At 34.1% G+C, this 24,895-nt stretch overlaps 2 protein-coding genes across 3 annotated transcripts in view; one reads left to right on the top strand and one right to left on the bottom strand.

The window, feature by feature from the left end:
* The window catches only part of LOC118196743 (E3 ubiquitin-protein ligase MARCHF5), a 53,504-nt gene extending 41,918 nt beyond the window's left edge, over positions 1 to 11,586 (bottom strand). Inside the window, exon 1 of the mRNA XM_085813804.1 lies at positions 11,333 to 11,586. Coding sequence (XP_085669930.1) covers positions 11,333 to 11,418 — 86 coding nt within the window. The 5' untranslated portion in view covers positions 11,419 to 11,586. The remainder of the gene's footprint in view (positions 1 to 11,332) is intronic.
* A 407-nt stretch (positions 11,587 to 11,993) lies between these two features.
* Positions 11,994 to 24,895, top strand: part of LOC118203484 (cytoplasmic polyadenylation element-binding protein 2-like) — a 282,238-nt gene continuing 269,336 nt past the window's right edge. Inside the window, exon 1 of one of the 2 annotated variants that reach the window (XM_085813802.1) lies at positions 11,994 to 13,025. In XM_085813802.1, the coding sequence (XP_085669928.1) occupies positions 12,105 to 13,025 (921 nt within the window). In that variant the 5' untranslated portion in view covers positions 11,994 to 12,104. The remainder of the gene's footprint in view (positions 13,026 to 24,895) is intronic. The other variant, XM_085813803.1, reaches the window with a different exon arrangement.

The raw sequence follows: 24,895 nt of genomic DNA, 5'->3' as shown, positions 1-24,895 counted from the left end.
GGTGCATGATTCTGGGAAATTTTGAATCATGGGATATTTTGTAAGCGTTTTTGTGGTGTGTGTTGGTTTGATTCTTTAGACGGTAGAATGGTCGAATGTAGTAAGATTAATTTGAAGTTTCTGTACGATTTGGAGTGAAACGGGAAAAGAGCTTTAATTGACTGGTGTGTAAATGAAGGCTTACTTAGTAGCCATTATAAGTGTCCTGTATGTAGGAAGGATATGCGTCTAGTCAAACGTAAAAACCGTTTAGATGGATTTGAATGGATTTGTAGGAAGAAAGGTTCAGATGGTCACTATGTGAAGAATTTGATCAGAAAGAGTACTTGGTTTGAAAAAACGTCATTTGAGTACGATTGATATTTTGATTTTTACATGGCTCTGATATTTTGATTACGAAGCGAACTCGAAAATCATGGTAAGTGAATACTTGCTTTTGGTAGTGCTTAAATGTATAACATGTTTTTCCTTTTTTATGTTATTTTATAGTTTGGTTTAAAATGTATTTTATTGAGATTATGTATTTTTTGTTTGCCTATATTGTAGAATTTGGTGCTCCTTTGACTTTTTAAGTGAAAATATATCGATGTGTACATGGACAGAGTAAAGAGAGTGCACAATGCAAGTTTGTGCAATTCTGGGAATTTTTTTTAAGTAAAAATAGGTCGATGCGTACATGGATAAAGTTAAAAGAGTGCGCAATGCCATTTTTGTGCAATTCGGGGATTTTTTTTTTTTTAAAGTGAAAAGAGGTCGACGTGTACATGGATAAAGTCAAAGGAGTGCGCAATGCCATTTTTGAGTAATTCGGGGGGGGGGGGTTAAGTCAAAATAAGTCAATGTGTACATGGATACCGAGTTTGTGCAATTGTTTGTCTTGTTATTTTGGCTTTGTGTAGCGGAAAAATTGTTTTTTGGCTTGTGTAGCGGCGATTTTTAGAACAAAAATGCTGCTTTTCAAGCCAAAATAACGAGTCAAAGAATTGTACAAAATTGGTATCCATGTACCGCCAAAAATCGGCAAGTTTCGCCAAGGGGTACCCTAAACTATACTTTTACCAGGTTTAATCCTAGTATCCGGTGCACACGGGATTTGGCTACTTTTGGCGATTTTTATGATGAGCAGTAAAAACGGGACATATACGATGAGTAGTAAACGGGTATTCAAAGAATATATATAGTTATACATAGTATATGCTATGTATATAGTGATAGTATAGTATATACATAGACATTCTTTGGGTAATTTTTGGTGTTGGCGATAATTTTCAAAATCGTGCCAAGGCTGCACAGTATACTAGGATTTTACCAAAGAAAAGTATTGGTTAATCTTTGGATTATGGTAACTTGGCAATTTTTTGGTGAAAATTTGGCGACCAACCCTGCTACAGTAACCTGCTAGTTTTTGTTTGGATGCCATTTTGTTTTCACGAAGCAAAGGCATTTTTTTTTTTTTTTTTTTTCTTTTTTTACTCAACATTTTTTTCCAACAATCTGCTAGCCGAATTACGCTTATGCTAGAACTTTTATGGAACAAAAGTGCTTAATCATGACGAAGATTAGGTGTGAAATTGGGAGAAAGTGGAGAATCGCAAACTGCTTGCCGCGTTTTTAAGAATTGCACATACACGGTATCCATGTGCACGTCGACCTATTTTCACTTTAAAAAAATCCCAGAATTGCACAAAAATGACATTGCACACACTCTTGACTTTATCCATGTATACTGCTAAAGTCCTAGCTAGTAACCTTTATCGCCTTACCAAAATGTCGCCAAACTACCTGTTACCATATTCCAAAGATTAGCCAAAGTATTTTAAACAGGTTTAGAGCTCATATACAATTGTAAAACACACTTTTTACTCAAAACTTCACAAAAATTTAACTGCAAATGGAAAAATTTATCACCATAAATTTTATTGTAAAAATGAACTAAAACTATTCAACATAATACATAAATATTGATTGGATAACATTTGTATTGATTACAATCTTATAACTAAAATTTTGATAAATAAACCTTTCCTATATCTGGATACCATAATATCTTACAATCAAAACTCTCATATTTTTCGTAAACATAACATCATCATAGCATTAGATAGGTTTCTTTCAGTTTCTAACTACATTCAAACCCTAAAATTAATTTGACACTTTGGCTTACATCAATCATATAAAATTTCCCTTCGAATGTGGAAGTGAAATTTGCATTTCTAACCCCTCAGTTGTTTCTTGCATTTCTTATGCTGAAGTTTTTGACAATGCAATTTGCCTTTAATCTTCCCATGGAATGAGACACATACATTTGGTTGCTAATATTAGCATCAATGGGGTAGAGTAGACTTTAAGATACCCCTTGTATTATGGTGAAGATCTTGTTTGATTTATCGCCAAGTTGTTGTTTCGGGTTTTCTTCCGCAAAGGATCCGTTGGCGCTTCCGCAGCGGATCTGGTGGCACCGATGCGTATTTATTCGCCAAGCTCATCAACGGCTAATAGGCCATGATTTTAGCGGTGCATAGTTAGTTACGTTGCAAGATATTTAACATATGGAAGTGATGATTTGAGCGGTGTACAGTCAAGTTATAAGATATATAGCATACAGAAGTAAAATAAATAGGTTAACCATGACATTTAGCGGTGTATAGTTAACCTGGGAGGATGTGCGCTATATTATTATGTAACACGAGAACGCGCATCGCAATTAAACAATGTACAAATGTAATAATGTAAAATAATGCATTCGATATTAATTACAGTCAAAAGTCGTTAATTCGGACACCCATAATCCGGAATGATCTATAATCCGGACCTCAAAGCTAAAACCTTTCTGCGCATGCGCCGCATTGACGCATGCACATAGGCGTTTTACTCGTGCGCGCAAGACATTTACGACTACGCATATGCGTCTGCGCAAGTGCAGACTACGTTTTCGCGTGCGCGTTTAATATATAACGGACGGTATAAGCTAAAATTATCTAATTATCTATTTCAGTTAATGTTGATGATTGTGTTGTTTCTTAATCTTCGAATTGGATCCGGCTTATTATTTTTTGCAGACTGTAAGAGCAATTTTCTAAAAGTAAGCTTGAACTTTCGATTATGTCAAACAGAATTTCCGATGCTGCAGGAGCTCCCAAAGGATCTAGAAAACGAAAGTATGTTTCGATGTCCATCAAACAAAAAACGAATTGCTACCAAAAATGGATAAAGGCATATTCTTTGTTTATCTAACCGTTCCGAAATCTGTTTATTATCAATTTCACGCTGCTCTACGCGGGGGGGGGGGGGGGGCGACGTCGCGGCGGGCAATGAACTGGAAGTTGATTTGTCAACATTATCGTTATCTTCAGGGCACATGTTTTTATTTCATTCGGCTTATAATTCCTTACTAAATGTAGTATTTAATTTCGATGTACTCCGTCTTTGATATGATTTAAATCAAATTCCTCCTCATTATAAATATCACGAATACAAATCAAATAGTTTTCTGGTCGCAATTTTCTAATTTGGCTATGCGTAAGGTATGCTTTACGCATCCGCGCGTTGAAAGAAATGTTTAATAAAGTACACAAATAAATATTAGGCTTCTTTTTTTGGTAAATTTTGATACCCTTTAGATCATAATTGCTCATTTTTTTATAAATTACGGTTTCATATTTTTAATTTTATAATTTCTGCATGCCATCTTACCAGATTTAAACTGATGATCTATAATCCGGAAAAATCGATAATCCGGAATCGACGAAGTCCCGACGAGTCCGGATTAAAGACTTTTGACTATATAACATTTACAAAATTTTCACAGGACTAGTTTTGATGGTTTTCCAAAATAAATATTACAAGCAAACTGAGGGATTAGCCATGGGAAGCCCCCTCAGTCCCATCCTGGCTGATATCTACATGCATTATTATGAATCAAAATTGTTTGAAACTTTAAACTTCCCGGCATGGTTCTGCTACGTAGACGATACTTTTACTCTGTTTGAAGGTAATAAAGATGATTTAAATAAAGTTCTTTCAACAATGAATTCTATTGATCCTGCTATTCAGTTCACTTTTGAACTTGAGACTTGCAATTCTCTTCCGTTTCTTGACATTCTGGTCACACGTAACACATCCAACTTCAGTACTACAGTTTACCGTAAACCTTCATCGGTTTGCCTTCCACCACACTTTAAATCATGTCATCCGACTAAACAAAAGTTAGCTTCATTTTATTCCTATGTTTTCCGTGCTCTTCAAGTTTGCTCCTCCAAACTAGCCCTTGATGAAGAACTAAATTATTTAAAAGCAATAGCTATTGACAGGGGCTTTTCACCCAACATTATTAATCAAGCAGTTAAAAAATTCTCATCTCAACACACTAACAGCCACACTCTTATTTTAGGAGATTATAAAAATTCTGTTGTCATTCCCTTCTTTCCATCAATTAGCTATAAAGTTGCACATATTTTGCAGAAATTTAACTTTCGGGTTGTTTACTCTCCCATCAATAAAATTCCAACTTCTATACTCAAGGACCCCATTCCGGATATGAATTCCTGGGGTATTTATAGGATTCCTTGCCAGTGCGGTTTAATTTACATTGGCCAAACTAAGAGAGCCTTAAAATTTCGCGTCAAAGAACATGAGGCATATGTTAGAAAAAAGGAAACACAGAAGTCTTCTGTTGCTCAACATTGTTGGTCCGAAAATCACACTTTCAATTTTTCTGCTGCGAAAATTATTCAAAAAACATCTTCCATTGGAGAACTGGATTTTCTAGAGGCATTTCACATTCATAAAAATCTTTCTGTTCTAGTTAACGATCCTAATTCCAATCCAAATTTGCCTTCGGCTTTTAGATAAATTATGTTTTAGTTCTGGTTTCGCCAACAGATGGCGCCACTTGCTTATTCTTGTCCAGGCTTTTTTATCTTATTTAAACATTATTTCCTGTCTTGTTCATTTGCGGTTTTGCAGCTGAAGATGATGGTTCGGTAAAACCATCGAAACTAGTCCTGTGAAAATTTTGTAAATTAACGCTGATTTTTGTTGTTTGACTTCTGAATTAGTATTTATTTGGCGTGTTATTGCATCTTAATTGTATAACATTTATTATATAAAATTGCTTAAAAATAAGGTTACTTTTAAAATTAATGACAAATAAATCAAATGTACTTAACTTTTTTTTCATATGACTAGGAATCATTGATTTCTATGAGAAATTTTGTTTTTTATTTTTGAATGCTATTATAATCCAAATTATGCAAAATTATTACATGGACAATGAGTTATATAATTAATTTTCAAATCAATTAGGCTCAAGAAGAATTAGATATTTTGTAGTTTATACATGAAGCTTCTGTTTCATTTATTATTATGTAGCTAATATTGCAATTTATTTTTACCTTTATTTCAGCTAAAAGGATTTGGGGCTGCCTCATTATGACATGCTACTTAGAAAATTTAAATGATATATTAAGCTTGACATATTTTTTTTACACATCACACATACAGTTTTTGATTTTCTGTCTTTTTTTCTTGAGCACATGTAACATCTCCGGTAACATAATTTTGTTTTCTTTGTTTGAGAATCTTCATTGTATTCCTACTGTTTCTGCTATGATTTCAAATGAGGATCTAAAAGTGCAAAGGCCAAATCAGAAGTGCCTCCTATTCCTGAACTTCTCTGGTGGAATTTTAATAGATAAAAGCAAGATCCTTGAATTTATGCCGGCAATATATAATAGCGAAAAAAAAAAAATATGCCCATCAGTTTGATATTCTGGCCATAGAATAAGTGCCACCCATTTCGTCGACTATATCAACTGCTCCTTTTGTCATGTTATAAAACATAATTACTTCAGATTTCTTCAAATCTCCAGTGCTTTCATCAATATGGTCATCATTGTGCATAGTTGACAAAAGGTTAACACATTTGTTCTTTTCAGCCATATAAGAAAGTAGCATTATATCCTTTTGAAACCCCAAGAGAGTTGAATGCTGTTCTTTATTATTATTCGACACTAATTCAGGTGGGATAATCTTCTTATCCTTGCATATTGTTCCAACGATAGAATTTTTATTTTTCTGTAAGAAATTGGCCAATTCATGACTGGTATACCAACTGTCTGTGTCAAACAAAACATGACAATTCTGAAAAATGTTTCTTCCAGAATTGTATAATGGAGCTAGGATGCACTTTGCTTTTTCACAAGAACTGTTGACTTTCTTGTATGACCCATCTGGCTGCTGACCTGAGTAAATTTCCATATTCAAAGTATAGAAGGTTCTAAAATCAACCACAGTAAATATCTTTATACCATATCTTGCAGGTTTCTTAGGCATATACTGCCAAAAAGAGCATCACCCTCGAAAGGGTTATAGTTTTTCGTCCAAAGTCATGTATTCCCCTACATGATATAATTTCTGACAATTCTCGACAAAATTTTCAAACAAATCTCTTATTGAAGCTAATTTATCACTCTTTCTTCTGTCATCCCATGTTCCAACATTATCGAATCGCAAGGCACGAAGAATGAGAACATTCATAGTTCATTTGTTTTATGAAAAATATCCAATGTTGTTCCAACAGTCGCCCATAATCCTCTAGCATTTACATGGGAGGATTTGTGCAATCCAGCTATGTACGAGTCCTAAAAAAGCAAGAATTTCTTCTTTCTCCATAGGTTTTGCGTCTCGTAAAATTTCCCGAAATATTTTTTACATAAATATTAGAGCATCTCACAATCATTGTGTCATCAATATTAGCTTCCATGCATCGATGGGTGAAGCCACATCTTTAGATATATGTGTATTGCCAGGCAATTTTCTCATGATATTATGGGAATCTTTGAATTCGAAAGTGTTCTTTCTTCCATTTTGTTGTTTTATCTTTTCCTACAAAATAGTCAGTTTGATCACAAGGAATGTCTTCTGTAGAGTCGCACTCTTTTTCTGATTCAGACTGATGATCACTAAATATATTATAAAGTATTTTGCAGTAATTGACAAAATAGCAGATGATCTTCTTAATAAACCACAAATTTTATTTTTAGTTTAGGGAGATAGATAATTTGAATAAAATTCTTTAGTGGCAAAATTTTCATACAACTACTAGCTGGTAAAACTTCAGAATTCTCATTTTAAACAATTCCTTACGTTGCTCAGCAATGGTTACATCATACAAATCTGGCGTTGCCACTTCAATAATAAATATATATTTATTGGTTAAATAACAAAATATTACAATATCTTCATTATCTGAATCTTGTAAGAAAGTCCACCTCTGAAAAGATGTTTGAAAACTTATAAGAAATGATGTTCCGCAAATTTATCTTAAAATGGACCTAATTCAATGCTATATACATTAGTGCAATTTAGAATATCCAAAGTGAGAATTGAAAAAGCAATATTCTCATTTCCATTTATGAAATAACCAATGCTGTTGACAAATGAATATGTACCCTAGAATAATTTTAGTTCCAGGATATCATTGAAATTATTTCTCCTTATAACAGATGTGGGAAAAACCCCTAATGAAATTAAACATGACAAATCTCTGTTATAGTGAGAGTCTTTGGAGAGACTGCCGATGATATATTAGTTTTGACAAAGTGGGTAACATGGTCAAGTGAGATTGTTATTATGCCAAGCAGTAATAACTTTAGGGGGCATGACAGTGTTATGGCCCAAGATAATGAATACTGAAGATTGAAACTTGGGTCAAACTACCAGTATTCAGCAAATGTATTGCTCAACTGCTTGTGAATTTGAACAAAAGTATGAATATCTTGTTAGTGAAACCCATGACGTAAGAAAATCGGGAAAATTTATAAAGTTTTCAAGATTAAAACATGGTCTATTTTGTTATAAATCCCTGACATGTTTTAAATACACTCCTGCTACACGGATAGAGGCGGAATGATCATTATCCTGCTTACAACAAATACATCATGTTAATGTAGAAACTAAAGGAAAGTTTAGGTTATTCGAATATGGCAAAGAATACCAGCTATGGACCTGAAGAAAGATGCTGTTTTGAACAACTTTCTAAGGGAAACTGGCTTGTATTTGCATTACATATGAGGAAAACTAGAAAAATCAACCATGCAGCCAGCCTTTAACCATGATATGAAACCAGATCAAACTACCAGTATTCAATATCAGTTGCAGGGAAAATCTGAAGAAAATGCTTGCAATATCATGTAATCAGAAATTAACTATGTGTTGCATAGCAGGATTACTTTTGCAAGTGTCGAGGTAGAGAATACTACATTTTTTGTGTGTGTGTATGTGTGTTTCTTTTTCTTTGTATAGGTATTTGGCTATGGTATTCATTACATATATTCTCTGACATTCATACAGAATACTAATATTTTTAGCAAAAAGCGTCTTTTTCATTAAGTGCTTTGCTTGTCGATATTCTTAAAATTATGTTTAATAATTAGTGCTACTGTACTAATAATTAAATAATAATTAATATAATAATTAGTGCTACCATTAATAGATTAATGGATTCATTACTAAATAATACATTTAAAACATTCATTTTACACAAGCAATTTTTCAAAGTTGTTTTTTGAGTTTACTTTCTGATAGCTTAAAGTATTTTATTTTGAAACAACTGCCTTTTTCATAATAAATTTGACAATGCCAAGAATCTTCAATAATATTCAAATCCTTTAAAGTAGCATTGTAAATAAAACTAGAAGAAATATTATACATTTTGTTATTTTTTAAGATTCATTCAAACTTTGATTAATTACTCAAAGCAGTGGTTTACTAACTTTGATGACCCTGGGAATACATAAAAGTATTTTGTCATCTCAGAGAACCAATAATAATTTTTATTTCATTCTAATCATCTGTTGTATATAAACACCTAGCATCCTTTGAAAAATAATTGTTAAAATGCCTAAAAAATATATGAAATTTTTAAGCACGAAAATTAATTTAATTCTTATTATTTTAGATAAAAATAAGAGCTATAAAAATAAAAACGTAATTATTGCAGCCCACGTTAATCATGTTTTAGGAGCCGTATGGCTCTGCGTATTTAAAGTCTTTAAAAAAGTAACGTAAGAACACAGCCGTAATTATCATTCACCCCCCTGCGCCGATTTTCACCACCTTATCCGGTAGTTGACAGACCGCTAGCCACCGGCGAAACGGAGCCCCGAACAGATGAGAAATATTTTGTCTAAAAGTGAACCAGGTTGCTACCTCACACAAACCAATTTGCCGGGTTACCAGCTTTGAACTGTTATCGCCATTTTTGGCGATGTTTACATTTACCGGATCTTTTGCGGAAGTGCTTCCGTTGTTTAATTTATCGTAGCCTGAGTAGTTGAATGTTATGGAAACCCTATTGTGACGTAATCGGGTGCATGATTCTTGGATATTTTGAATCATGGGATGATTTTTAAGCGTTTTTGTGGTGTGTGTTGGTTTGATTCTTTACACGGTAGAATGGCCGAATGTATTAAGATTAATTTGAAGTTTCTGTACGATTTGGAGTGAAACGGGAAAACAGCTTTAATTGAATGGTGTGTAAATGAAGGTTTACTTAGTAGCCATTATAAGTGTCCTGTATGTAGGAAGGATATGCGTCTAGTCAAACGTAAAAACCGTTTAGATGGATTTGAATGGGTTTGTAGGAAGAAAGGTTCAGATGGTCACTATGTGAAGCATTCGATCAGAAAGAGTACTTGGTTTGAAAAAAGTCATTTGAGTATGATTGATATTTTGATTTTTACGTGGCTCTGGAAATACGAAGCGAACTCGAAAATCATGGTAAGTGAATATTTGCTTTTGGTAGTGCTTAAATGTGTAACATTTTATTCCTTTTTTATGTTATTTTATTGTTTGGTTTAAAATGTATTTTATTGAGATTATGTATTTTTTGTTTGCCTATATTGTAGAATTTGGTGTTCCTTTCACTTTTTAAGTGAAAATACATCGATGTGTACATAGACAAAGTAAAGGGAGTGCACAATGCAAGTTTGTGCAATTCTGGGATTTTTTTAAAAGTGAAAATAGGTCAACGTGTACATGGATAAAGTTAAAAGAGTGCGCAATGACATTTTTGTGCCATTCGGGGATTTTTTTTAAAGTAAAAATAGGTCGACGTGTACATGGATAAAGTCAAAGGAGTGTGCAATGCCATTTTCGTGCAATTCGGGGATTTTTTTTTAAGTGAAAATAAGTCGATCTGTACATGGATACCGACTTTGTGCAATTGTTTGTCTTGTTATTTTGGCTTTGTGTTTTTGGTGCAAAAATCGCCACTTTGCAAGCCAAAATAACGAGTCAAACAATTGCACAAAATCGGTATCCATGTACCGCGAAAAATCGCCAAGGGGTACCCTAAACTATACTTTTATCCCATCAATGTTGCTTATTGCTAAAAGAAATAATAATTATGCCAAAAATCTCATTTGAAGCTAGGGCATACTCTAGCTGGACTTATGATCTATCTTTAAAATTAAGAAATATCCCAGCTGATTTCCAACGTTGTGGAAAGTGTAGAATCACCCACTGCTTGGCGCGTTTTTAAGAATTGCACATACTCGGTATCCATGTACACATCGACCTATTTTAACTTGAAAGAACATTCCAGAATTGCACAAAAATGACATTGTGCACTCCAAAGAAAAGTGACAAAAATCCAATTCTTTTTACTCTTGTAAAAAGTGCAAATAAGTGGGCAATTCTGCAATATCCTTCAAAAAAATTTAAACACTGTGTGAGAACAAAAATAACATGCCTCAATGTTTAAAAATTTATACCTTTATTAAAAGGTTTATATTTAAATCATGATACAAGTTTAAATAACATAAACGAGAAAATATTATAAAGTAAATAACTACTTATATAACATAACACTCTTTTATTATGATTTAAATATTTTATAAAACAGCTTAAGAATTTTCTCACATACTAAACGTGTTAAGTATCCTATACTTAATTTCATCAAAAGCAATTTTTAAATCTTGATTGAGTTCATATTTTATTTATGTTACTTCTTATTTCGCGGACTGTCAAGTTTTGATATGTACTTCAAAAAATCCTTTTTCATCCATTCACCTGAAACACTGCAGTTATAGCCGTATTATATTAAACGGATTATTAAAACAATTAAATTAAAAATGTATCCTATAATACATATAAAAAGCTAATATTATCTCATTACAAATTAAACCTTATAAAGTATACGTGTTAGGAACACTGGGTCACAGAGAAAGACTTTTATTTTTTGAAATTTTTTGCCAACTCAGCCAAATTTCACTTTTTTTTCCCCTGCAATTACACCTTAGCCATGAAGTTAGGTTGTTTAATTACATACCTATCATTTGGTGTTGAATTTTCCACATTTACAGGGGCATCGTCACTATTGGAAGATCCTGGTGGAGAATCGCTACCCTCAGTCATTTGTGTGCTTTATGAAGTTAATAAAAAAAAAATCTAAAATTATAAATTTTAATACCGCGTTACGTTCATGTCCAACAGAAAACTAGCGATCTAAAACATACAGATAGCAGAACACGGTACCAGTTTCTTAAACCAGGAAGTTATTTCCACAACTTACAACTATATGTCACATCTTTACTATCTTGTTGCCATTCTAAATAAATATGGAACAAATAGAAGAATTATTTTCCCCCCTTAATCTTATTTCTGAATAGATTACATTTGTGTTCTAAAGTTTTCTTTGTATCATATTAAAAATAATAAATTTTGAACTCAATACTTTACACTGGATATGTTTGTTTAAAAAATGACGGTTCTGGAAATAATCGTTGTATACAGAATATTTTACATACTAGTAATGTGAAATATTTTAAATACTACGTAATATTTTAAATAAAGTAAGCTTTAAAATAAATCGAATATTATTGTGGAATGTATTTCATAGTTAAGTAATTATTTTAGCTGAAATAAACGACGCTGTTGGCAGCCGTGCTGTGGAAAAGAATAAAAAATGTTACCGTCGTTTGGTTTCGATGCTGCAGTGCGCATTACATAGGTCGGTCGAACGCGGTGGAAGTTGGAAAAACGAGTCGCGGAGAGAACAGCTGAGCCAAACTAAATAAATACGCAATCAAGTTGGCCGTCTGATGGGGGATTACAATTTTGGTGTAAATTCGAGCGTCGCGGCTTTATCTCCAGTTGATTTTCAAACGAATTCCGGCAGCACATCTCTATTTTTTCCGAGCGAACCGGTCGCGCATACGATGCAAGATGATCTACTGCTCGATAAATCTACCGGCAAACAACTTCAGCAACTGTCTCCTTCGACTGATAATAACACAAATGGAGAGCAAAATTCAGATGATTATTCTCTAAGAAATAAAAAAAATGAAGATTCAGAAAATGATGATGTTCAGATCGAAAAAAAAAATTTGGACTCTTCATCTCCTGGAGCTACGAGTTCTCCTTTGCAACTGGGATTTTCGGAATCATCGAATTCGATAAATATCACATCAACAGCACCAAGCTTCTGGTCAACAGTAGGTACAGATGATACATTTGTACCAGGAATACCTACCATGAATGGCTCATTACCGTTCCAAAACTTTGCTTCATCAACAAACCCGATTCTAAGTACCAATATGGGACCTCAGTTAAATCTTTCGCAGCAGCATACACCTCAGAGGCGTGCTATCACCGGTGCTCACAATTTCCCTCAAAATAGGCATCAGCCTCAACCTAATTTATTCAAAGCTTACACAAATTGGAGTAATCCTCATCAAACAGCGTGGTCCACTCCACAGACCCCAAATGCATTATCAGCTTGGAATGCAGTAAACATCACAACAAATCACAAAAGGTCCGTGCCAAATATGAGCCCCATCTCACCAATGAAGAAGACACAAACAAATGTTGGTCAACATTCTATGGTTATATCACCGTCCAAATTTCGTCGGAGTACATCAATGCCTGTTGGGAAACCATTTCCCCATGGACTTGGAGCAAATACAACATATGATATGACTGGTGATGAAAATAGGGATGGTAATGTTATCATGCCTTTCCAGGTAAATTCAATTTCATAACTTTTTTTTTTTTTTTAATTTGAATAATATGATCTAGAAGGGTGCAGTGAAGGATTTTGGAATCATGTTTAAATTGTATTTTAATACTTTGCTAATACCATTCTGATTCAGATTCATTTTATTAGTTTGCTTATCTCATTTATATCATTTTTGGTACACTCCTTAAGACTAATTTATTTCTAAAATCTAATGCAATTATCTTCAAAATAGTTGATTAAAATTAAAATATTTTACTTATTAGAATATTTTAAATGTCTGACTGCAAAATTTTTCAGATCTTTGTTAGATTAAATTTGCCTACTTTCCTTTATTTCTAGCTTTATACACATTTTTTAGTATGGTTATTATTGTGGGAAAAAAAAAGTGAATACATTTAAGATTATTTTCTTTGTGTTCATAATGTGTGTATCATGAATATGGGAAATTCATATAAGCAGGGTTATCTTCAGTTACAAATATTTAATCTTGACTTCTTTCTATAGCTGAATGATTATATTCATTTAATATTATACAGCTTTTTTTTTTTTAATATAATCTTTAAATCATGATGCACTTGATAAATTTTTAATGAATTCTGTAATTTTTCCAAATATCTATGAGTGAAAATGGACCTGTGCACTTGACTTGTTGTGTTGTCTTGGCCAAAAGTTGGTGCAGAAAAGTAATATAGGGCCCAAAGTATCTGAAACAGTCCTAGAGGAAAAAAGGTTGCCAGTGTTTCAAAAAAGTAGGACTTTTACCTGTTGGTCCGCAGACGGTATTTTACTTTTCTTCTACCAACCAGTGGAAATTGCTAGAGGCATTTTCTATCCGCAACCTGGTGACGCATCCTCTGGGGGTTACAGGCCTTCCCGAGAAGCACTTGAGTAGAATCTTTGAAATAAAATATTTCTAACCAAACTATATGTTTAAATTCAAAATTTTTCAGACTGTATCACTAATTAAAGATAACTTTGTGTCTAACTGTTTGTGTGTTGTCTAACCGTTTGTGTGTTGTGTGCCAGTTATCATTTGTAACAGCAAACCTATCCAGCTTATATAAGATGTCAGGTCGCAGGTTTTCATTTTCTGCGATTTCTGAAACTTTTATAATTATCTCACATAATGTCATATTAAACCTAATTTTCTTCTAATTTTTTTTATTTTGCTGCTAGACTCTATTTGATTTTGAAATCATTTTAGATATTCTTCAGCAAAACCTAAAAAGTTCAATGGAATGGATATTTATATAATCAAATTTTATTTTGTATAATGAGATGTTACATATGCTTTTTCAGAGTAGTAACTTTTATAGTTTTGTATTTTTCTGAACTTTGAAAGTAAGCAGCATAAAAAAGTAAAAATGAACTCTAGAAATTAATTAGTATCAAGATATATTTAGGGCTTTACATGCATATGGTCTTGAGAAAACTCAAGTTATGAAATGTATATAGTAATAATTTTTTGCCGTCATTCTTATTTACATCCAACGACCTCCCCAGTAAAATGGTATCCAAAACATAATGCTATAAAACAAAATTAAAACCAAGTGCCCCTTTGATTAGTGACAATTTTTTTTTAAATTTTGGCGATGAACCCTCCTGGTTACCATGATAGTTATAACTTTGTTTTAGCTTTCTGATTTTATTTAAATGAAAATAGACTGAAGTGTACATGGACAAATTTAAGGGAGTGTGCAATGCCTAGTTTGTGCAATTCTAGGATGTTTTTTCAAGTGAAAACAGATCGATGTGTACATGGACATAGAGTTTATACAATTCTTTGACTTCTTATTTTGGTTTTGTGTAGCGGCCATCTTGAAATTACAAGGGGCACCTAATTGTAAACTTTTACCACAAAAATATATAATCTCAATAAACTGCATTTTAAATTAAACATGGAAATAACATAAGAATGAAAATACATGTTATCTAATCGACGTGGTATAAAGAGGAAATATCTATTTACGTTATTTAAAAATTTCTGTTTCTTCAATATTTGCGACACACAGAATTCCTTAAAACAGCATCCAAGAATTGTTTAAAATTATTTAAACTAGAATCTGTATACTGCCATCATCATATTAATTCACAGAAGTAAAAATGAAAAATATTCTCCATACTGCTGTACTGTCGGTAGCATTTCTTTCGAAAATCCCTTTTTATTACACCCCATATTTCTTCCATAGTGTTGATATGAGCTCTGGTTTTGGAATCCTTAAATCTCACTATGTAATTTACCTAAAGGTGAACTAAGCCATTTAAAACTTCATTTACACACCAGTCAATCAATGTTTTCTTTCCCAATTGTTCTAAAGTGTACAGAAACTTCAAGTTAATGGTACCACCAGCAGGCATTTTATGGTGTAAAGAACAAAATAAGTAACGTATTTCCTAGCACATAAATAAGCCCTTACAAATGTTTTCCCAATCATTCAAATTCACTGCAATCATACAACCAATCACGTCATAATAGGATTTCTATAACATTCAACTACTCAGGTTACCATAAATGAAACAACAACTTGGTAATAATCCAAGGGGTACCCTAAAATATAGAACTCCATATTTTTTCATAGCATAATATAAAGCATTGAAATTATCCTAGAATGTGTATGTAAGTAAAAACAACTCAGATTCATTAGACATGCTGGTAAGATATATAAGTCAGATGTTTAAGAAGGCTAGTTACCTTCAGAAAAATCTAAATCATCTTAGTTTGCTAGCTTGTACTATGAAGACTTCATTTAGAATAATAATTTTTTGGCTAAAAATTTGAATGTTTATTCACTAGTCATTTTTTTAAAAATTGTAACAGTTAGTTCTTTTACGTTGTTTTATTAAAAGATGCAAGTAATGTTTATTTAAAAATAACAAACAGTAAAGCTGAATACTTTATGGAAATTAACAGATGTAAAATAATAATGAAATATGTATATTTTTAATATTGCATTTATTATATTTAAAGGTATTATTTAATTGTTTGAAATGGTCTTTTTTTATTTCATGAAATAAATGGGAACAGCGCTGTTCCAAATGAATATATAGGTATGTATTACCAGCATGATGACTTACTACAATTCTGAAATAGCATGTTTTGAACCAAATGCATTTAGAGGTCTGTCTGAGAAAAGCCAAGATATATTACATAATAATTCGTTTATATGGATGATGAAAGCTGTTTATTTCTATTTATTGTTATAGAGTAAAACTTGTAAGTGTCTGGAATATAAATTTAGGTGGAAACAGAAGAAAAATACAAATTTGTGGTTTTGGCCTGGTGCCAATAATATCATTCAGAATGAATGATTAAGTCTTTTCCCTTGTAATTGAATATTGTCTACTATATCATTGGACATAGGCTATATCTACAATACTATTGTAAAAAGACTTTTTTTTTTTTTTTTTTTTGTACAAGATAAACTTGATGGTAGGATACCACCATATCCCCAAATTCAAGTTCTGAATAAGAATTAATTAGTTCTGAATAAATTCAAGTTCTGAATTTTCCCTTGTAATTCAATATTGTCTACTATATCATAGGACTTAGGCTATATCTACAATACTATTGTAAAAAGACTTTTTTTTTTTTTTTTTTTTTTGGTACAAGATAAACTTGATGGTAGCATACCACCATATCCCCAAATTCAAGTTCTGAATAAGGCGTTGCATTTGTGACTTAAGTAGTTTTGTGAAGTGTTATCAAGAATTTGTTAATCCAAAAAACTGTACATGGTGGAGGGGTAGTGCCAGATTTAAGCTGCACAAACTATAGCTTAGGACCCCCACTTTCTGGGTGCCATCCCCAATAATTGTATCATATCCCATATAAAAAAAATTGACACATAGCCCTCATAAAGGGCCCCATATCTCAAATAGCTTAAGATTTCGTCAAATCTAAATCCAATCCTGTGGAGGAGTTAGTGTAACAGAAAGATAAGAAGTAAGCTTTCTTATCCTGGAACAGAACAATGGAGAACAGCAACAAAGAACATTCCGTACTTACGTATTATCGCAACCAGGTTGGCGCTATTTGTAAGTTTGAGTAAAAAAGTATGAATAGAAAGAAATTGTACATTTATTAATTACAGATAATTTTTAATACAGTTTTTTTATATGATTTTGTTTTAAAATATAAAATAGCAATTAAACCCTTCCGGTTTCGAATTTGAATAAGTTGTAGAATTATTTTTTTGGCGGAAATCTTTTGGCTATTGCTTTTAGCACTGATTGAAAACCGTCTTCGCCATTAACAGCTTGAGCTTGGCACCATATAAATTCGATAAAGTATGAGTCAAGATGATGACGGGCTGTTCCTCTCTGTTTTTTGTTGCACCATTTGGCTGAGCCCCACATGTGCTCTACATGTTGTGTGTGAATGCCCGTGTTGGGATCCACAAAGTTATATTTGTGATTAACAGTTCGATGCAGAAATCCAGCATTTTCGAACTCACTTGTATTGTATCCTTTCCAGCAATCCGAATAAATAATGCTTCCTTCCTTGATATTTTCACAAATTTTTCCATGAGTGTGACGGCGCTTCTGTTAGGTACAGTAACCAAAAAAGTCTCTTTCTTTTCTCGGCAAATTCCACCGAAAACCCATTGCTGTGTTATTTTTTCCAGTTACATTTGATACAGTTATTCCAGTGTTATTTTTTCTTTTTACAAATAGATTCTTTTTACAAAACTACGTATAACACGTAGGGTTGCCGTAAGTAGGGTCGCCAAATTTGGCGATTTATGCGAATTTTGGCCTGGTTGTGTTAATACATAAGTACCGAACATTCTCTAGTTTCACTACAAAATGTTCCAAAAAATACAATCTATGTTATTTCTCCTTTTTGTAAACACATTTTCATCAGTTTTTGTTGCATTCATTGATGTTTAATGCTAAGAGAAGATAACAAGGAACTAACATATGTCTTTTCGGTACTTACGGAAAGTCCCGTCGACCACAAGAGACAGCGCCAATCATGCCAAACCAAAAAAAAAAAAATTACTAAATACAAGAAAAAAACGTTCTATTCTTATTTTTATAATAGAATATTAATAATTATTTTTATAATATAATATTATAATTTATAATTTTTCTTAGCATAATAACTAACTCGTGTAATAAAGGTTATATCAAACCCAGCGTGTTTGAAGAAGACTTTTCCATTTTGGCGAAAAATCGTGCAGTTTGGCGCCTTTTCTTTAATAGGCAAAAATGGTTGATGGGATTTTCCATAAGTACTCTTTTTTCTAATGTAATTATTTCAATCAATCACTGTTACATAATTTATTTGAAGCAAACTTTGGTTTATAAAACTCAGTAGATATTAACTCCTGACACTATAAGAAGTTAACAGTATAATAGTAAGGAAAATAATGAATGACCTAACAAGCCATGTTTGTATTCAGATAACCATTTGGGTTCTTGGCTAAATGAAAATTGTGAGCTATTTTGTTTCAAGTCATATTTTAATTTCATTAGGTGGTTATTCAAACACAGTCTTTCTTTGTGAAGAACATCTCTTTCTTTAAAATGTTTACATAGGCTGTCTGAAAAGTTTCCGACCTAACAAAGAAAAAAAAACTTTCTGCCTCCAAATTTACATTTATGTTTCGACATAGTCTCTGTTAATTCTAAACATTTCTTCGAGCGAGGCGCCTATTCTTTTAACCCGCCCAAATAATATGCGGAATCTCTTTCTGCAAAGTCTCCTCATATCTTTGCCCTACAAATGCTTCTTTTAGCCTAGGGGGAAAATGTCTTATTGATCTGGCAATAGAGTGAGTGGTCAAGCAGTTCAAACCATAATTCATGGATTTTCACCATTGCAACTGCTGGGGTGTGAGATGGAGCATTATCTTGGCGAAATGTTTTTTTTTTTTTTTTTTCTTTTGCAGATGAGGCCGTTTTTTCGCAATATCTACTTTCAGCTTGTCAAGTAACATTGCATAGTGTGCTCCAGTAATAGGTTTTCGCTTTTTAAGATAATCTGTTAAGACAATCCCATGGTTGTCTCAGAAAACAGTTTCAAATTTTGAATTAAGTTATAAAAAATCTGCTTTCCTTTTTTAAACTTACTGAAAGTCATTGAATAACTTATGTATACAGTAGAAAGTTCATAATCCGGATGTCCATTATCTGGAATGATCTATAATCCGAACCTCAAAGCCGCAAACTTGTGCATGCGCGTTTGATGCACACGTCCGCTACGCATGCAAATAAAGCCAGTAAAGCATTTACTCATGCGTGCTTCCGGTAGTGAAGAAAGTAACAGAGAACGTTATTGAAAACGAAAAAATTTTGATTGACAAGTTAGTCGGTATTCTCGACACAGCAATTACAGGACTTGAACAGTGGAACTTTGTAACTGAACAAGAAATTATGTCTGTTTATAGAATTAAAGAGAAAGTATTAGCACAAAAAACGAAGCAACTTAAACAACTTATATTGAAAGAAATGTTTACTAAAGTAAACAAAGAAATATTAAGCTTTTTTTTTTTTTTTTTTTTTTTTTAAATTTTGATACCCTTTAGATCATAATTGCTCTTTATTTCATAAATTACGGTTACATATTTTTAATTGTATAATTTCTGCATGCCATCTTACCAGATTTAAATTGATGATCTATAATCCAGAAAAACTCTTAACCCGTAATCGCCGAAGTCCCGACAAGTCCAGATTACGGACTTTGTACTGTATAGTACCCTGCTTAATATTAATATTTCCCGATTTCATTAACTTTTGCTTCATGCACTGTTGGTGATTAAATTATGATTCTTTTCTGAATGAATTATGATTTATCGTATTCTGTTAATGAGATGCCAGTTGCTAAATGTGAACCAGATCATCAAATAGGGTAGCGTGGTTATATCGTGTTATGAACATCTGTGCAGCGATAATATACAATTGTGTGCAAAATTCAGAAAATTTGAAAATGTTACCTATTTTTAAGAAAAGTATTGAACCAAAGGTACTATAATGCAAATATTTAGAGTCAAATATATAAATGTACACATGCGTGTCTCCAGAGCTGTGATTGTCGAGGGGATATAATCGCATGAGGTGTTTAGCGCATTTTAGCACTTATTCTCCATGCACCGCCGCTTCTCTAGGAGCGAATCCAAAGACAGGTTAAAAGCACAGTGGCTAAATACTTGTGCACCTCCATGGTCGGCGATTTGTGTGCTCGTACTTCTTTCTAATATTTGTCGTGTTTCTCGCTAGTGTTGAGCAAACTATATAAGGTGTCAGGTAAAACAAATTACCATGAACATATGGATAGCGGAATGAGATAGAAGAGCCATCCAGTCATAGTGCAGGTGGCGACAGAGCTCAGTGTAACGACCAGCGTCTTCTGCAGTTTGTTTAAACTAAACAGTTTCAGGGCACTAGATCTATACCGAAAAGACCTGGACAAGCTCAACCAAGAACCACAACGACAAATGAGGATCGTTAGTTGACACTTTTAGCATGGTGACACAGAATTCGTACAACCTCACAGCTCTCACTTGAACTGTATGCTGCAACTGGAATCCAAGTTTCATAGTCTTCAGTTTCCTGAAGGCTTTATGAGATAGCGTTGTTATGCCAGAAGGTCTGCTGTTTGTCCTGTTCACTGCAGCACTCAAGCGAGTACGTTTAGCATGGTGCAGACGACAGTGGAGCACCGAGCTTTTTACAGATGAGTCGAGGTTCAGCCTGGATACGTATTCTCGGTCACTTGCATTTGGGGCAAGCTTGGAACACGATACCATTCCTTCGTAATCTGGGAAAAAGATCATTGTGGTGGTGAAGGTATAATGGTTTGGGTAGGCATTATGTTGGACGACCACACATCCCTGCATGTTTTTGACAAAGGCTTCCTGACTGCTAAAGCTATAAAGGTTCCCTACCTGCTGCGAGGTATAGGGAGGAGGGCTTAGAGCCCTACGTTCGCCTTCCCAGCGGTGTAGTAGGTCCTGAGATCGTACGTCTACATAGGGCTCTACGATTACATAGAAATTGACGATATTCCCCGTATGGCTTGGTCAACCAGATCTCCTAACCGTAGCCCTATAGAGCAGTGGTACTCAACCTTTTTTGGTGCTGTGGCACACAAGACAGTTTCAGAAAGCGAAGCAAGCACCACATAACATTTCCGTCCCGGTTTATATTCAGGCCATCCCTTGGCGATATTATCACATTACTAGTTAACGCTAGCCTATAAGAAAAACAAACGCGCCCTCATAAAGATGGAAAAAATGGATCTAGATAGAAACAAAATATACATTTCATGCACAAAGTTTTTATTACTTACAAAATAGTCATGGCTCTTCTGTTTATTGTGTTGCACTTAATGTGATTTTTGACACTAAATTTTATCCACCAACATATGTACATTAGGTGCATACACTGAGGTTCCCACACGCAAGTAATTGTCAAGAAGCAAATCAGTGAGCCTGCTCTGCTTCTTTGACTTGATTAATGTTCATAGTTGAAAATAGATATTTGCAGAAGTAGGAAGACCCAAAACAAGATTTGATTTTATATGCAACACTTCTTAATAATGGAAACCTATTCTTTTACACAAGTTTCCAGAAGTCTACATCTGTGGCATGTACTTGCAGGATAATATGTCTTCAGTACGACTATTTCCAGCTCGAGGTTTTTCACTTCTGCGGCAACCATGCTTGCAATTGCTGTAGTGGTTTCAGTTCCTTCATGGTGAATGGGTTGACAAAAAAGCTCACCACTGGCTCCAGGCAACTGAAATCTTGAAATCGCATTTCGAATTGGTCCAAAAGCATCTCGAGATGGCCGGAAAATCGCAATACCCAAAATTGCCGTTATTCACCAATTTTTTTCACGTTTGAAAATGAACCAGGGACTTTGATCTCATTTGAGACATCCATAATGTCAATTTGGCTTTGAAAGCTTTCACAGATCCCATCATTTGATCCAGCTCCTTTTCTTTACCCTGAAGATCCAGATTTAAAATGTTGAGTTTCTCAGTGGTATCGGCAAGGAAAGCCAAATCAAATAGCCATAAAGAGTCACTTAGTTTTTCAGTGTGTTTACTGAATTTGTCAGGGTTAGATTGAATGAACTCTTTTATCTGCTCAATTAGAGATAAAAACCTTGATAGAGCTTTACCTCTGCTGAGCCATCGAACTTCTGCATGCAAGATGGGGTCGACTGTTTTATCTTCGGAGTCTTCCAGCAGTGCTTTAAAATGCTGGTGTAGCAAAAGAGCCGCACGAATAAAATTGATAATCGACGTGACAACATTCATGACCTGTTCATATGGAAGTATCTTTGTGCACAACGCTTCTTGATGAATGATGCAGTGATCAGTGGCGTAACTAGAATTTTTGGACGCCTATGCCAAAAGTCCCAAAAATTTTACAGTACTAAAAAAATGGGAGGGAAAGAAAAAATCTGAAAGATTTTAGATTTGAACGGCCACCCAAAAGGATTTGCTAAAGTTGTTTAGGCTCTCTCTGAGCACGCAGTCTACCAGTCTGTTGTCGTACTCACTCTTGTCAATCGCACTTATTTTTGAAATCTTTTTAGCTTTATTATAGCATCAATTTCTTCGCGCGCTTTTAAAAGCCCATGTTGAGAAACCCCGATGCGGTGTTAAGCGTTGGCATACATTTAAATTTTTTTTTTTCAGTTTTCCCTCAGTGTATTATATTAATATTCAGTTTTCTTAGCAAGATGGCTAACGATTTTTTTTTGGCTTTTTATTATTTTATTTCCTTTTAATGTGTTAAGTTTATTTATTAAGTATCACATTTATCTTATATCTCTCTATATAATATATATATATAAAGATAGAAATTTAGAACTAGTTCCAAAAATTGAAATTCGTAATTAATAAATTTTAATTAATCCTTCTAAATGTAGAATACGAATTCTTATAGATATGTTGCACGTAAGGGATTCTTAAAAACTTAAAAGAAAGCGGAATCCATTTTCTATTAAATTAAAACATATGAATGAAGCAGAATATTCAAGGGCCCCTATGCGACGGCATTCCTGGCATACCTTTATTTATGCCACTGGCAGTTATAAGACATGAATTTAGGAAAACACTCGTCTTTCTTGTACAAAGTGACAAAGCTGTTGGTTCTTCCTGTCATGACAGGTGCTCCATCTGTGGTAATAGCCGATAGCTTTTTAAGCGGCAAGCCAATTTTTTGCCGCAACCGTCATAAAAACATGTAAATGTCTTCTCACCGCGTTCTCATCTTCAAAGGCAGAATTTTTAATATCTCTTAATTAACAGAAAAGTCGTTAAATACCATTCTTATCATAACAGCTAAGTGCGACGTGTCGGAAATATCCGTGGACTCATCAAATTGGAGAGAAAACCGTCCGCATTTTTGCAAGTCTCTCTTCAGTTGAGATTGCATGTCATCAGCAATTGCTTCTTTTCTCCTTAAAACAGTGCTGTCTGATAATTGAAGGTCCTGAATCGCATTGATGATTTCACGTTTGTTAGAGAATCCGTCAAAGAGGCTTTCGAAACCTGCAAGAAATGCTTCTTTCAGCAACTGACCATCTTGAAATGGTTTTTCTTCTTCATCAGTAAGTGAGCAATTTTAAACAAAGCTGTTGTTGCATTTTTGGACTTTGAAACTGGCCTAAAAAATAGCGATTGCTGTGCTGAAAACTTCAATTTTCAGTTTTTTCACTTCAGTTTCAGCTCGCATACTTTCTTCTTCCTAATTTCCAAACCCTCCGGGCAGTTCGTTTTAAATGTTCGATTATTCATATAAAGTGACGTTCCACATTATGTTTCTTGGCCAGTGCTACAGAAGCACTACATAGCAAACACTCGCACTTCCCTTTCACATTAACAAAGCAGTATATTTCTTCCCAGCTGGAATTGTATATCTTCTGCCTGTATCTGGGCCCATTCATCGTGCTACAGTGGTGTACAAAAAAAAAAAAAAAAAAAAACTATTCTCCGACACAGAATGAGCATGCCGAACAAGACTGAGTGCGCCACTAACACTGTAACTGCCAAAAGCTCAAAGAAGACTGGTGAAGAACGCAGGTCAAAAGTTGCCTATTTCACCTTTTGAAATACTGCATTATGCCTACATGACTAAATAAATTGTGTCATACAGTCGAATCAAGGATCGACTCTGACCTGTAGTTCCCACCACTTTCGTCCCTCTTTTTCAGCCCTTGGTGTAGTGAGCACCAATCTTAAAACTTTATAGACCTATTAACCCACGAGGGACGCGCGTCGGGCCGGCCACACCGGGTTGTTACAAAAACATAATACAGAAATTATTCCTTTCGGGGAAATTTTTCGACCTTCACAGTAACTGCGTTCAAGATCATGTACGTGCCATTCACAGGCATTTCCGAAATTTATTTCTCCCTCTTTTTCGGAAATTGGGTAGCCAGGCCCGTTTTTTACGTCCGTTCTTTCACGAACTCTTGAACAGGCAACATAAAGTTGACCGTGTCCAAATGCAGTCCCAGGTAAAAAAATGCTAACACGCTTAAGCGTTTGGGCCCTGAGACTTATGGATGGTCATAGCAAAGGCAAGTTTTACAAGACGCGGCTTAAGCGTCTGTTTGTCGCCGATAGTTTATTGGTTGCTTGCGTATATATATGGGGTGAAGTAACATCATCTCCTCCGAAACGGCTGGCTTCCGGGCTTAGCGAAGCACGTCGTTGGATTCCGCAGGTCCGTGGCACACCATTTTGACCATTCGCGTCTTCTTGGGAATTTAATTAGCCGAGATATTAATTAAAAACTAATTTTCCACTGCGTTTTTCTTACATTTTTCACGTTCTTTCTTGAGTTTTCCCTACTACAGGGATTTGACTACGTGCCAAATTCTTTTTTCTCGAATATCTGAAACGGCGCCGAG

The sequence above is a fragment of the Stegodyphus dumicola genome, chromosome 3, assembly GCF_044657685.1.
Source record: "Stegodyphus dumicola isolate Sdum_Otavi_A_Nest chromosome 3, ASM4465768v1".
Taxonomy (NCBI): domain Eukaryota; kingdom Metazoa; phylum Arthropoda; class Arachnida; order Araneae; family Eresidae; genus Stegodyphus; species Stegodyphus dumicola.
Note: the sequence above shows the minus strand (reverse complement) of the source record. Positions and strands in the feature narration are given on the sequence as shown.